This window comes from Macrosteles quadrilineatus, unplaced genomic scaffold, assembly GCF_028750875.1.
Source record: "Macrosteles quadrilineatus isolate MER2022 unplaced genomic scaffold, UCM_ALF_1.0 Scaffold_11__1_contigs__length_5352618, whole genome shotgun sequence".
NCBI classification, from domain to species: Eukaryota; Metazoa; Arthropoda; class Insecta; order Hemiptera; family Cicadellidae; genus Macrosteles; species Macrosteles quadrilineatus.
This window is the reverse complement of record NW_026542604.1, coordinates 3507883-3523544: the sequence shown is the minus strand read 5'-3', so window position 1 is coordinate 3523544 and position 15662 is coordinate 3507883. Positions and strand designations below refer to the sequence as shown.

The window sequence follows — 15662 nt, the reverse complement described above, 5'->3', positions numbered from 1 at the left end:
TTGTTGGCTAACTGCAGTAAACTCGTTTTTAGGCCAGAAATATACTATTTACAGCATTTGAAGAAAATCGTCGGAGCCGTTTTCGAGGTATTTTTTGCAAGCAAGCAAGCATACATATTTACAAGCAAACCTTGCTCATATTAGAGTAGAGAATTTTTTATTTAGTGTACTTCTAAGTAATTCATATACTGTTCTACCTACAGAATTCTATATCGAAATTCATTTGATTGCAGTACGAAGTTCCTCGCAACGACTTAGGTCGTCGCCCTACAGTAGTGAGAAGAAGAAGACCAGGAGGAAAACAACCCTCAACTCCCAACAACAGGGATGGCAGATGTAAGATTTAAAGATTGTTACACACACACACAGCAATGCAAAATAACACGAGAGATAAAAATCGCATTACTAAAATTTTTTAAGCTAATGAGTCGTTTTGCAAAAAAATGTATGAAACGTACTAGCTTTTACTATTGACAGATCAAACTTGTCCATGAAAAAGTAAATTGCAAAGTAAAAATTAAAAAGTAAAAATTAAAAAGTAAAATATATAAGTAAAGAGTCAAGTACGTCCTGAATAGTTGATTGTATACTTGAACACATTAATACAGTTTGATTTTCAAATAAATATATTTCTCTGGTACGTGGCAAAAAATACTACGAACTGAGTAAAATCTATCTATCTATCAGAGGTTTTCTGGAGGCCTAAAGCTTCGACTTTTAAAATGTTCTTATTCGACTTATTCTTATTCTTATTCTTATATTCTTATTCGATTCAATTTTATGTACTTTAATGAGACAAAAGTCAAATGATCGCTTTTAGTCCAGGAGTGATAAAGCAAATTAAAAAGTTAAAAAGTTACATTTCAAAGTTGTTTTCTTAGTATTTTGCAATGGCAGCTGGTTTGTTGTTTGAATTAAACTTGTTTTTACATTTATAAGTACATTCAATAACTCAATAACTCAATAACTCATTTATTTAGCAAGATTAACATTTTGCATTAGCCAAGTCAAATTTACTAAAAATAACTATTAACTAACTTTATTCCTGATGGCTTAAAAGCACTTTTCCACTACCAACGATTTGAAAATTCTAACTAAAATACAATTAAAACGCAAGGACCTTTGGAGCGTGATAAAGTTTTAGGATAGGTTATAGTACTGATAGTAACTATTATTTTTGTGGCAATTGAATGATATGTTCTTTAACATGCGAATGAGTTAAGTTGGTAATGATGATTTAAAATTATGATACAGTTCTTATAAAACAAATAAAGAGATAATAAGTAGTAATTTTACAAAGTAACAATTTCGTTTATTTCAATATTGCATGGATCAATTATAGGAAGTATTGAGTTGTCCTTATTAGGGAAAGTTGTAGTATTAAAATGTAATATCATGAACGCAAATTATCTCGGTTTCGGTTGAGTTCCAAATGCTTTAAAAGCTCTCGAAACTTAGCTTGCGGATTAATATGACAACTTTTCGCAAACTTTTCAACGAAAATCATATTTCCCCCTTTAATCAGTAATATATTTATGAATTTTTATTTTAGTTTAAAAAATTCGTAATTGGGTGGACAATTCTTAAACGTTAATAATACAATGTACGATCTCGGATTAATACCTGTAAAGTATGAACACTTTTGGCAATAAATAGTAGACGCTAGTAAAATCATCCATTCTAATCACTTCATACCGATTTTACCAATGCAATCTGTCTATTTGTCATTCCAATGTTTCAGTCCTGTCTTTGTTCACGGTCGTGGAGTTCGAGAACCGCGCCTGTATGGCAGCGTCTGGTGACAACGGCACTTGCCTCACAGAGAGTGAGTGTGTTGAGAGGGGAGGAGTAGTCAGTGGTCCTTGCGCTCACAACTTTGGAGTCTGTTGTCTATGTGAGTACTAGATTATAGATAATAGCATAAGCATATTACTTAAAATAACACTAAATACTAGGTCTTCTGGGTTTCTATAGATGCCACATGTAAAGAGGTAAAGCAGGGAGGTTAAGATCACAACTCTCTAGAATCGTCCACTTTGGAGTTTTGTTTTGCGTAGTCTACTATTAAGACCTTGAGGAAATAGTCTTGAAACTTTGATTCATAGGTTTTGTATATGTAAAATTATTGCATCATTCCAATTTTATAGTTAATTACTAGTTAGAGTAACCAATTAATTTTCATTTTTATAGTATAGCCTCTGTATCACTGATTTTTACAACAAAAGGTTTAAATTACCTGTATCCGTCAAGTGATCCTCGATTGTAGTTGTTTGACTACAGCTGTTTCGTGTTTATAAACACATCTTCAGGTCAATGTTGCATTGATTTATCCTATCCATGGAATGGTTGTCGTGAGGTTGGAAGTTCACAAATAACACATGTACACGAAACATTAAACATTAAATTGGCCAAAACAAAAAAACATAAAAAAGACATCGGACACGTGCAAGTCATGACCTACCTTCTACTGGCACCGCACGTGGTCGATGTCTTTTTTATGTTTTTTTGTTTTGGCCAATTTAATGTTTAATGTTTCGTGTACGGGTGTTATTTGTGAACTTCCAACCTCACGACAACCATTCCATGGACGGGATAAATCAATGCAACATTGACCTGAAGATGTGTTTATAAACACGAAACAGCTGTAGTCAAACAACAAAAATCGATGATCACTTGACCGATACATGTAATTTAAACCTTTTGTTGCAATTAACTTAGTAAAATAACGTTTCTAGCTTTAATAATTCTACCTAATGTCATAAATAGTAATTAAAGCCGTTTTCAGTTGAATGCTGAGGGAAGTCAGCTTTTTAATGGGTCGAAACTGACTCTAAACTGTTCTTTATCTCCATACTTTTTGTAAAATGTTCTGTCTCAGAAAACAGTTGGTCTTAGTCAGTTAAAAACTGCACAAGGCAATTCACTCTTGAACTGCGATATGTAACTTGATAAAATTTATAACAAGATCAAGAATACTCTACTCCAAAAAAAAGCCTTGATCTCTTTATACTCAGGAGTCTGTCCACACGGAAGATATCATGTTTAATTCCCAGTAGGCACTTGGATTCGATGAGTCGCAATGTGTGGTGCTCAGGGGGTTAGTAGTTGAGAGGCTATTGTAATTACATTCCAACCCCCATAATGCCTTCCCTCACTCTCTGCCCTTTCACCAGCATTCAAAGCATAGCATTCAAGTCGTAAGTAGTTTCTTCTGTTAACCGTATGTATACGAATCATACAACTATGTAGTTTACGGAACTCTTTTGGAAAAATTGACGACTTGATCACAGGATATGATTATACTAGCCGTCTTTGTGTCATTGCAAATGTAATGGTTAGTCATTGCCGTGTTTTTATACTTTAATGGTTCCTAAATATAAGAAAATATGTTTAAAACATAATTCAATCTCGAAATTTCCTGTCCTCATGGGCGGAATGCCTGTGATTGAAGCGTAGGGAAAGCAAAAAGTGAGTTGTAACAAATGGATGCTGATACATTTTTACTGGCGGGACTCAAACCCAGGACTCATCTACCTTTGTTTTGTATGGTAAGTTTTGCAGCCGAATTGCATAAGCCACCGAATGGCCAGTCAGGCAAACCTGGAATGTTGTCTGTGTTAATGACTTTTAGTTCTTTGTGAATAACATTATTGGGCTAAATCAATACCTACCTTTAGGCTACAGTAAGTTGGTAATGGACAATAAAGTGTTTATTGGTTTTAAGGCAGGGAATTAAAAAAAAATAATGTTTTCATTACTAAACTTGAAATCTCCTTCGAGAATACTCTTTTAACAATTACGCTAATAGCTGCACCACCGTACAAATCAATTGACCACAAAGGAGGCTAAGAATATGGTAAAGGTATGCTAAGGATAGTGTATTAGTTGTTGCGGTCTTGTGTTATTGATATCTTGAACACGTTAGATTTGTGAATTTTTTATTGGATTAAAGATCTTTTTAAATGAGGGACCATGTTATTTTCAAAGATCTGTTTATAAAAGGATGTCTGCATTAAAGGTTAATGCACTAACGGCATTTAAAGAGAATCGCTTTATTAAAGTTCTGAAAATTAATTGGTATTTCAATAGAAATGATTGAGTTAATTGTGTGTGTAAATATGTCTGTAGAGGAGAATCCTGTGAATCTTAGACATGTATATAGATTTAACACAAATTAAATAACATTAATTGTCTATAGATACTTAGATGTACGTATTGTTTATTTTTTTAATTTTATTTAATTTTTTTGCATATAAGCGATGTGTGTAAATAAATCGCTTTGGTCCTTAAACTGTTTTATTATGTTGTATTGAGCATTAGCAAATAACAACTTTGCCAAACAAACTTATTGTATCAAGTGTGGAAGAATGAAATTGTTAATTCAGTACCAATAATCTCACGGTGGATAATATTACAGTATTACCAAATTACTTGCATAACCTGCCACAACACCATAAAATCCTTGAAAAATTCAAAACAAATGTATAGCTCATAATCTATACTTATAAAAGGCAAAGCCCTCACTGACACACTCACTCACTCACTCATCACTAATTCTCCCACTTCCCATTTACCTAGGAGGCTGAAATTCGGTACACCGATTCTTTGGGTATTAATTAGAAAAACTAAGTAGTTTTTATTCTGATCGGGCTTTCGGGCTCCGCCCCAGTGGCTCTGGAGTTTCCCATGTCAACCTTATGATTTTTCACATTTAAAAGAAATTAATGAATCTTAACAGCTGTTTCAATTAAACAAGTTGGTTCTGTTCTATGATGTGCAATAGCATTAAAGTTACAAGGATTACCAAAAGGGTGCAGCACTATTATTATTTTTTTTAATTCATGACAACAGCTTATTTGCAACCAAAAGGTGAGTGAGCGTAGCGAACGAACTTCAACCTGGAGGAGAGTTAGCGTAGCGAACGAGCTAACCTAAAGGCAAGTGAGCGCAGCGAACGAGCTCCAACCTAAAGGTGAGTGAGCGTAGCGAACGAACTTCAACCGGGACTTGATTGAGCCATGCGAACGAGCTCATCTTGAAAATTAAGAAGGTAAACGGGGCAAAGCCCGCGGGTACAGCTAGTAATTTTATAATTGTATTCGTTGCTATGGATATGACCACTTATTTTATCTCCATTTTTCAAAATGTCGCTACGCATATACAATCTACTAGATAATTCAATTCGACTTATTACTTATTATAAAGAATACCAAGAACGTAAGAATATTCTTCTAAGACACCAATCTGAAATTAGGTATATCCGTGTAGCAAAATTTGTAGAGAGTCCCTTTCCTCTTAGATTATTATTCCCCCAAAGATCGGAGATCGTTTATGTTCCAGAGCCGCGTTGACGAGTAAGTTAGTAAAAGATGAAGTTGAAATGTGATTACAATTTCTCTTTGTGCAGTCATGGCGACCTGTGGCCAAACTACAAGTCAGAACTGTTCCTACTTCGTCAACCCGGGCTACCCTAGTTTCTACGATGGTTCAGGATCTTGTCAACTCACCATACAGAAGGCACATCCTGACATCTGTCAGTATAGGTGAGCATGGCTTCGCTTTTACTAAATTAAGTACATCTTATTTCCTTAGCGTTCCTTAGCGTGTTTATAAACTTTTAACATTATAATGGAAAAAAATTAGTTTTATATTTAAGCTTGATTTTAATGGAAACATCACGTAGTACAGTTATGTTTGAAAAGAATAGTTGTAGGTATGAATATTTATAATTTGGCAGAAAATATTAGGTATATAATACAGCTAGTATAAAGTTAGTAATGCTTATGCCGTAAGTGTTCAATATCGGTGTTTCAAAGCTTTGTCTAATTTATTTTGTGTGGTGGAACCTTGATAACAAGACCCTCGATAACAAGTCACCCTTGAAAACCAGTGTCATTTCCAAACTCCCTATAATTATTTTACCCTTTGATTGCATGTTATTGCAAACCTCAACCAAAAAAGTCAACCTTGATAACAGGTTTTATTTGATAATCTCCATGAGAGTATTGTTATCAAGGTTCTACTGTAATATAAAAAAAAAATAAATAAAAGTTGTGACTATCGTCAGGAAAATGCCTAACATCTGTCAAAGGGTCAATGATACCAAGTACACTTGGGGATCAAACTATTGGAACAGTTGAGATTGGTTGATATTTACAGGCTGAAACACTGAAATACGCTACAAAGACTAGACAGAGCTATACAAGAAGTGTTGGTATGCGTTGATATAGAGCATGAAACAGTTCTGGTGACTAATCACAATTTACAAACGTAATTTATCTGTTCCAGGCTTGAATTTGATAATTTCGTGTTGAGTGGTCCAGAGACGCTGAACCATATGTGTAACAATGACCAGTTCCTGGTATCTGGAGGTAGTCCTGTGCCTACCATTTGTGGTATGAATGCCGGCAACCACAGTAAGTATATTTCTAGTTGCCTTCACAAAATTGTATGCTGTTATAAAATTAATTATGTCTACTTAGATGCATCATGGGCTAAGGATTTTTGAATGTTTATGTTGTACGTACTTCTAACCCATCATTATGTCTTTTTTGGACCGTCAAATCACTATATCTTTCTGGCCGTGCATGTAAAGTAGCCAATGTATTACTTCTACTTATCTGCACAATTTTTTCTTGTGACACATTTTGAAAACAATGTGTAGATTTAAAATTCACGCTTATGATTTATAACGATGATAGTAAAAAAAATACACGGGTAAATCATTGGATAGTTCAATCACAATTAAGTCTACTCTACTGTATGCAAATACTGTATATAATTATTTCACTCGCTGAGACTAAATCGTGTCCATTGCGCCAACAATTTTAACACATTTAACGTATATTTAGTTTCAACTAATGAGCAAACAATATCTTAAAACAAATTCAAAACTGCGAGACAGGATATTTAAATGATATAATACCCCGTTTCAGTTCCATATTTATAATTCATTTACAAAGAAGAGAGATTTGATTTGATACTTAAGAAATTGAATCGGCTTTGGAAGCTTTGATGTTCATAATGCTTGACATTCATGTTTTTAAAGGATTTTCTCTTCTTTTTTCTTTACCATACAAAAACATATTTATCGTAACACTGTACAGTATAAATATTGATTCTAAGCTTGTAAACCACATGTGAACCACAAACTTAAAACCTCGAATTTTGTTGTGGGTCAGTATAATTAAAAACCTACACGCAATGATTTTTCACTACCTTCCTTTACTTTTACGAAAAAGTAGCTTTCAAGTCTTATCTGTATATCATTTTTCTTATTAATGGGAATATCTTATTTTTATAACAAAATTTGACTACATATACCACTTAGTAAGTGCAGGGTATCAGATGTGTGCACTTTGTCGGGGAATTAGGTTGGTTGTTTGAAGCTGTCCATGATGCTGGTGTGTTTCCGTACTTCGACAACAACCTCTGACATGAGGGTGTGTAAAGGGTCAATGTATGTTTACAGGTTACAGTGCAGCACTACAGCATTCGAAGGATTACTGCAAATTGTTGATTCAAGCTCAGAGTAATAAAACAACATGTTTTGTTTTATTATTCTGAGATTCAAGTGAAAAACAAATTATGTGTTTTATCACGGTGGCCTTATTTTTACGTTTAAACAGTTATGATACCTTGTATATGCTTTAAGTCAGTAATGTCTTTTTGGAATACTTTTAAATTCTAGTGTTATTAATGTGAATCGTTGTTGTTGTTGTAATATAAATTATAATTTTATTTATAGCATACAACAGCAAAGTTGCTTTTTAATTAATATGTTGCTGAGTGAAAGCAGTTCTTTTCAAAGATAAAAATAATAAGGTAGAGTAAAAGACTTCGGCCGTGTATTTGGCTCATTTTCAAATGAAAACAGTGGAATGCATTCAGAGTCATTCTTGATAGCTAGTATTGATTGAAGCATTGTTATCGGCTAAAGGTGTATAAAAAACACAATAGTAATATTTTTTGTCCTAGGACGCTAGGCACGAGCCTGGGATTGTTTTTCACATTACTTCAGGCTAGACCTAGGGGTTGCAGCATTATCACTTAGATAAAATCCATTGGTGACTTAGCGGGGATCGAACTCTGGACCTCAGGGACTGAAGTCGCGTGCTCTAACCATTACGCCAGCTCACTCCCCACAATAGTAATCTATACATATAAAATTCAATGTATGTTTGTATATTTGTATGTTTGTATATTTGTATGTTTGTCCTTTATGCACTCCAAAACCGCTCGACAGATTGTAATGAAACTTTCAGGCATTATTAAGCATTATTCAAGGATGGTTTGTGTAAAGTTTGGTGCAGATCCGTCAATAGGGCTCCGCCCCAGTGGCTCTGGAGTTTCCCATGTTAACCTTATGAGTACTCATATTTAAATGGAATTAAAGAATCTTAACAGCTGGTGCAACTAAACAATTTGATTCTGTGATGTTCAATAGCATTAAAAAGTTAATAGGTTTACCAACAGGGTGCAGCACTATATTTATTTTTAATTTATGAGAACAGTTAATTTGCAACCAAAAGTTACGTTAGTGAGCGTAGCGAACGAACTTCAACCTGGAGGCGAGTTAGCGTAGCGAACGAGCTAACCTGAAGGCAAGTGAGCGCAGCGAACGAGCTCCAACCTAAAGGTGAGTGAGCGTAGCGAACGAACTTCAACCAGGACGTGATTGAGCCATGCGAACGAGCTCATCTTGAAAATGAACGAGCATGTGACATAAAATCACAATAGGACAGGACGACGTATGTCGGGCCAGCTAGTATTAATATAAAATAATAAAATATAAAATAGTAATATATAAAATAATAATATAAAAATACAGTAGTTGAATACATCGATAACCTCCATTCACTTTGAAAAAAATAGGGATCTCTTGTGGAAGCTGTTTTATGATCGTTCAAAACGCTTCTGTTTTGTGAATTATTTAGCGCTAACTATAAAAATGGTGTTGCATGTAAATACTTAATCATAAGAGCTCAAACATATTGTTCCTAAATCTGTGCAGAAATAAGCGATTTTCGATAACAAATACAAAAATAACAGTTTATTCTTATTGCTAAGTTGTTGCAGTAGTCATGATTAACTCAGTTTCTATTTTGTAATTAAATTACGTCACATAAAGAAGTGTAAATCGTGCTTCTTGGTGTCGACGAGATAATGGAAAACGTGAAGGAATCTCAGGGGACTTCCTGTACAGGAAAACCATCCTGCTGATATAACCTTTGCACCTAAATGTAGTTGTCCTTACAAAGTCGTTAAATAATGCAAGGTGACATCGTCATTAAATCCTCCTGTACAGTCTGTTTTGAAAAGAATGTCACATATGAATTAAAAGAAAACTATTTTGAATGCTTAGGAGCTAGAAAGAAGCACTTGTTAAATTGATTTCGTATTAAGTTTTATTTATATATTACAAGGAAAGGGGCTTGTGTCCAAAGATTGTGTTGAAGGAAGGATAATTTTAAGATGAAGGGAATGTCGAAGCCAAGTTTAACTTTACGTTTCAGTTTTTATCTATTAATTTTAACTATTATGGTTTACCAGCCGACGCTTCCATTTTAAATTGGTTGTTATTGTGCAATATCATTTGATTCATTCATAGACTTATTAACACAAAGGAGTATGTTTAATCAATGGCTTAACTAACACGTGTGCTTCCATTAAAAATAAAAACCCATTTGGATGGGCCAATCAGACCACATAATCATAGACCACTCTGAATATTATCATCGCAGTCTTGTCGATATTCTAGTTTTTCCCTTATGTTTTGATACATTAATGGATCAGCTGTTAGGGAAGCATTCGTTCCGCAAACTGTTATAGTGAAATCTTTACGTTACGTTATGAGTTGTTTATAAGACATTGATCTCTGCAAATCATCCTACTAATATTATAAATGAGAAAGTTTGGATGTATGGACGTATGTATGTTTGTGACAAGTAAACGTGAAAAATACTGGTCGGATTGGGCAAAAATTTGGCATGATGATAGCTCACATTCCCGATTAACATATAGGCAAATTCTTATGTAAAAAATCCTTTCGGGCTCCGCCCCAGTGGCTCTGCAGTTCCCTATGTTAACCTTATGAGTATTCATATGGGAATTAAAGAATTTCGCCAGCTGTTTCAACTAAAAGAGTTGGTTCTATGATATGCAAAAACATTAAAAAGTTATATGATTTACCAACAGGGTGCAACACTTTTTTCATTTGATGAAAACAGCTAATTTGAACTAGGCAGCAACAAAAAACTGTGATACGCAATGAGAACTGTAAAAGTGTAATAAGGAAGCAGATTTTCTCAAACCGTGTCTTCTCACATTGCAAACGCAAAGATCTAGTATAACTGCAATAAGCATGTTATACTTGTATGCCAACCCCGTACGAAGGACGGGTACTCTGCTAGTATATTTATAAATCTTGCTAAATTCCGGATTTTCCACCTGTAAAGGATATGCATTTTATGGAAATAAATAATTAAGGACTAGATCCCAAACGTTGTTCTGCAATAAGTTTTTATCGCTATTATAATCTGTCTAACATTATAGTACATAGACCTTCTGACACCAGGTTTTTGCCCGAATAGAACATTGCTATAGAGGTATCTCACAAAGTTATTTTCTTTTAAATTATTTCTTAAATCTGACTTACTATTGTAAATGTAACATAAACAATGTTATAGATTAGGATGAGTTGTTCTATGAGATTGGCCCAATAAACGTTACCAATGTGAAACAAAAACATTTAAAAAAACTTAATTTGCAATTGATCAAGTTTACTTGTAATATTCCACGTGAACTATTTTATGCATAAGTTATGACACAATGTTGATTTGCAGTGTACATCGATGCAGGGCTCGGCACAAGTCCTGTGACCTTGACTGTGGTAACCAGTGGTCCTGCGATGAACAGACATTGGAAAATCAAGGTCTGCCAGATACCTTGCAGCTCTAACTACAAAGGTAATACCATCCCTGACTTTTGATACCAGAATTTAAACAATTATTATGATATCTACCGTCAATCTATAGTTATCTAACTAGGATAAGGTATATGTGGAAAATACAGAACATGGAAAAGATATCTAAGTAAATTGAAGGGGATAAAAGACGTGAATGGCAGAGGATTGTACTCAAACTCATCATTTACCACCAAACCGTGGCTTCTACCAAGTCAAAAGCAATTAGGCAAAATTCATTGAATTTACGAGTAAAAAAGTGTTTCCTTGTTATATCATAAATCAATTCAACGAAATATTTGTCAACATATGTTTTACTATACATCCATGAGACCACGAGGGCTAAGCAATTGAAAAAAAAATTAAATGGGTTTTACAATTAATTTAGTTTTTTTATAGCTTAGACTAGTTAAGTTGATTTTTCCCTTTTTGTAGTGTAAACACTTCAAGGCTCAATATTTTTACTTGGCAATTAATGTTATTTTTGTGTGTGTACTATCTAATGCTCTCTCTTATTTTTGAAACCTAAAGAATAATGTCTTTTGAATCAAGAAATAAAATATTGCAACTACTGAGTAAAAATATGAATCAACATAATAAATACAGGAAGAATTTACATGAACAAACCTCAAAACTTGAACAAAAGCTCATAAATAACTTTCTTTGATGGCCCGGGCTTAAAATGTTACAGTGCAGAGCATGCTAATAAGTCACTTTGCTTCTAAAGGGTTTCATATAATTTATAAAAGCCAAAAATTCTTTTTAAAGAATAAGAAAGTGTACAATCGAATCAGTATTTCAAAGTATTTATTTCCACAAAAAGATTTGATTTATATAACTAAATATAAATATAAATATTAAAATTAACTTTAAAATTTAACTTGTCTTAATTCTTTCACCTGAACATTACCAACTATTGATGTTTTTTAAATGCATTCTTTAATTTGCAAACGAATGTAGTTCAAGTGTAATATGTTCAAGTGTGTGTGTGTGTAAGTTCAATGGTTTTCATTTACAATAGATTAAATACTGTGGTGGTATTTCTTTTATTGACTAATATTTATAAATTATAGTAAATTACTGACTTTAAGGTAAGTGATTAATACTTAGATTTTCATAATAAACTTGTTGCAAACGAAAATCTTTTAAAGACTTTAATATTGTACTTTACTTTTTAAAATAACTTTTGCCAGTATCCTAGTTATATGATATTGATATATAATAATTTTTCAATCCTCCTTGTAACAGCTGAAGACGGATGCTTGCAGTACTTCACTGGAGTCTCGGGACAGATAAAGTCCTTCAACTACGAGCCTATGACGGGTCTTCACCTGTCCAACCAAGACTACAGCATCTGTGTGAGGATGGAGCGCAATTTCTGTGGTATCCAGTATACCCAGTGCCCAGATGAAGGTAATTATGACTAAAACGCACGAAAATCTTTCCTGGTAGTCCTGGGTTCATTCTACGGCTATCCCCAAAATTGTGTATCCTACGGCTTGGTAGCTGAGCTGTTGTAGTGCCCGCCTAACCATCACAGGGTCGCTGGTTTAATACTGAGACAAGTAAGAAACTTATGATGGCCTTAACCACAGTATTTGGGCTTTTAATAAACTATCCTGGCCTAAGAAACACCTGGTCTTGGTCAAAAATAAAACTGCACAATGCATCATACCAAGGCCCCACTAGAAAAGCAGGCCATGCTGCAGCGTGGGGAGCGCAACACTACGTCACAGTGGTGGATAGTTGTACTAAAATGTTACCGTTAAAATCTGACAAATATCCAGCTTATTTACCTGAAACATGTGGGATATTGCAGTGAATCTATTAACAAATCTATCCAGTATTCATGGATCCTGCAGCATGGCCTGTTTTTCTAGTGGGGCCTTTATCATACTCCATTATACACACTCATGCTTCAATCATCAGGGTTTAAACACACCCTATAATTGCGTCCCTATATGACAAAAGAAAAAAATAATTTTGCAATATGGCAATAATAATATAATGTGTGTCATGAAAATTCAACAGTCCATCGCTATAGAAAAAGTATAGGTCTGAAGGTTGGACAATCTTTTCTGAACTGATGAATTCGTTTCTCCGAGATAGGAAAACCTTCCTGACAGAGGTTATGTGCATACAAACATCATCGATATATACTCCCACAGTCACAACCAGAACATGCAAATGTTACATATTTGTCACAGTTACAACACGTTGAATTAATTCACGGTAAAGGAAGTGCATTTGTTTAAATGGCAGCCATCGAAGCGTAAATTAAAACGCAGTTTTAATTGGCTTTTTTACACCAGGATGGTGCTATTGAATTGCTCGTTTGTTTGATAGGGAAAATCATCTAACGAGTTATAATCTACTGCACACGCTGTTAATGACAAAAATATCTACTGCACCTCACCAAAACATGAAAACTAATTGTTATATTTAACAGGTATATATAGTCAATGGTTTAACCCATGGCCTTTAATGTCAATGGCCTTTCCCAATTGGAACCTCCTACGTAATTTATTTCAGTTGTTAACTTTCGTAATTAATATGTTTGGATTTTACCATTATCTATGAATTTACCAAATATTTGATATGACTGATTGATATCGATCCCAATTACTGTATAATCTTTAATAAATATTTACTGTTTTGTAATTATTGATTGTAAAATATATAATAGTGTCGGAAACTGTATTTTATTTTATTTTATTCTTATATAAATTCTGAAGTTGCTATTAAAAAGTATGAATGTTATGACTCAAAACAGTAACAGTAGTTATTTGTCAAGCGTAACGAATAATTACTCCACTTTACTAAAGAAATATAAACATGTCGTTCTTTTATATTTCGAACGATAGGTTGTAAGTCGATGATTTATACGAGGCTTAGTGGTAGGTCGTGGGAATTTTTATGTGCTCGCCGCCAAGCGGTTATTGAGTTAACATAGATTTGCATTCAATTTCATACACCCGCGCATCACTCATATACATTTCATCGATCTTTTTACGTGGCCCACAGAAACAATATGATATTTTATTTGCTTATTGTTTCTTAAAACAGAAAGATATTTCTTATTGAGCTTATCAATTTACTTTTCTCATTGGTATTTGTTTTCTTTTTTTTCTTATTAATGCAGTTCATCTGAAAATATAATGTACTAAGGAACAAACAGCCTTTAAAAGTTATATTTACAATAAAATGGTTAAGTTATCTTGTCAATGAACACATAATTCTAAAGCGTTAGTTCAATAACCAAGGTTTCCAAGCTCTTGGTGGCTTTTCTTCCAAGCTCACGAATACAATCCAAAACTTACGAATACTCTCCAAACCCCCGCGTCTTCTTACTAGTTTTTAATTTTGGTCCCGCTGTTTTAAACATTTTCAACGGGGTTTCCTGTGTGGGTATTCCGTGTTGTGTATGATCAATATTCGCACCGTCCGCTTTAAAGAGGATTGTATACCATCAATAGTATGGGATCTATTGAGTTAACATTCCTTGGAGTTATGGTAGCGTTGGTTGATATTTTCTAGTGAGAATGGACATGATCTCCAACTACACAAACATCAGACGATTTATATTGCAAACAAACCAAATAAAATAGCACTGTACTCGGGCACAAAATCCGTAGGAAAAAACGTAAATAATTTCAAAATGAGGTTTCTATGATATGCTAAATGTCTTTAGAGTGAAACAAATTTGTTTAACTTCGCAGTGAACAACAGGACGCACTCTTTCACGTTGACCGGCAACACCCTGGGCCAGAACTCCGTGACGTCCATGATCGGAGGTGTCGGTCCCAACTCTTGCAACACTGATTGGCTGATCATCCCTTGCACCAGTAATGTAGGGAGGATGATCACCCCCGCCACCCCGGGCTGCGTGGACAGACTGTGTGGAGGAACTCTCAACAGCGAAGTCAGCATCATGCCAGCCACCGTCTACAGTGAGTAAATTTGAGTGGTGAATTTTAATTTGTAATACTAACTGTGTTCACATTGTCTTTTGGGCACCTATCAGTGCGGAAAATTCAGCTGTAGCAAATTTCTCATTCAAATAGAATATGTTTTAATGAGCCACGTTTAAACTATATTTGATGAGGAATAAAAGTAGAAATAATTTACAACAATGAATACAACAATTCGTCACTAAAAAGTATTCAAATCGTATTTTGTTTTTATCTCTAACAGTTCTAAATCTAACAGTATTCACTTGATTTTACTTTCCAGGCACTGTGAAGCCATTCAGACTAGTCTTTCACACGAACAACGTCGAGGCACCAAACGACGTGGGCAACAGAGGGTTCTGCCTGGACTACGTACAACAACCCTGCACGAACGCGCCAAACAGTCCCTGATAACCCCATGTTCAAACATTGAGTTTTTGTTTTGTTTTTAGTTTGTATAAATATGTATGCATAAAAAAATGCTGTATGTTAAATATTGAAGTAGACATACAACTATGCGGACTATGCATTCCGAAAAGAGCCGTTATGATTTAAAAGTTCTGAACCGAATTTTATTTTTAAATAAACGTTTTGTGATATAATATGTGTTGCTAGCTTAATAAACAACCCACATGTGTACCGCTAATAAGTTTATTTGTAATAGCCTAGTTTTGCTGTCAGGGATGGCGAAACCAATAGTTATTTTTATTAATCAAAATACAACGTTTTGTTTATACTAAGCCTTAGCA

General features: G+C 34.2%; 1 protein-coding gene across 1 annotated transcript in view; it reads left to right on the top strand.

The window, feature by feature from the left end:
- The window catches only part of LOC129004772 (uncharacterized), a 30406-nt gene extending 15082 nt beyond the window's left edge, over nt 1-15324 (top strand). The window contains exons 3-10 of the mRNA XM_054433399.1: nt 234-336; nt 1742-1894; nt 5408-5543; nt 6289-6416; nt 10845-10967; nt 12212-12376; nt 14683-14913; nt 15197-15324. Coding sequence (XP_054289374.1) covers nt 234-336; nt 1742-1894; nt 5408-5543; nt 6289-6416; nt 10845-10967; nt 12212-12376; nt 14683-14913; nt 15197-15324 — 1167 coding nt within the window. The remainder of the gene's footprint in view (nt 1-233; nt 337-1741; nt 1895-5407; nt 5544-6288; nt 6417-10844; nt 10968-12211; nt 12377-14682; nt 14914-15196) is intronic.
- The last annotated feature ends 338 nt before the right edge of the window (nt 15325-15662 follow it).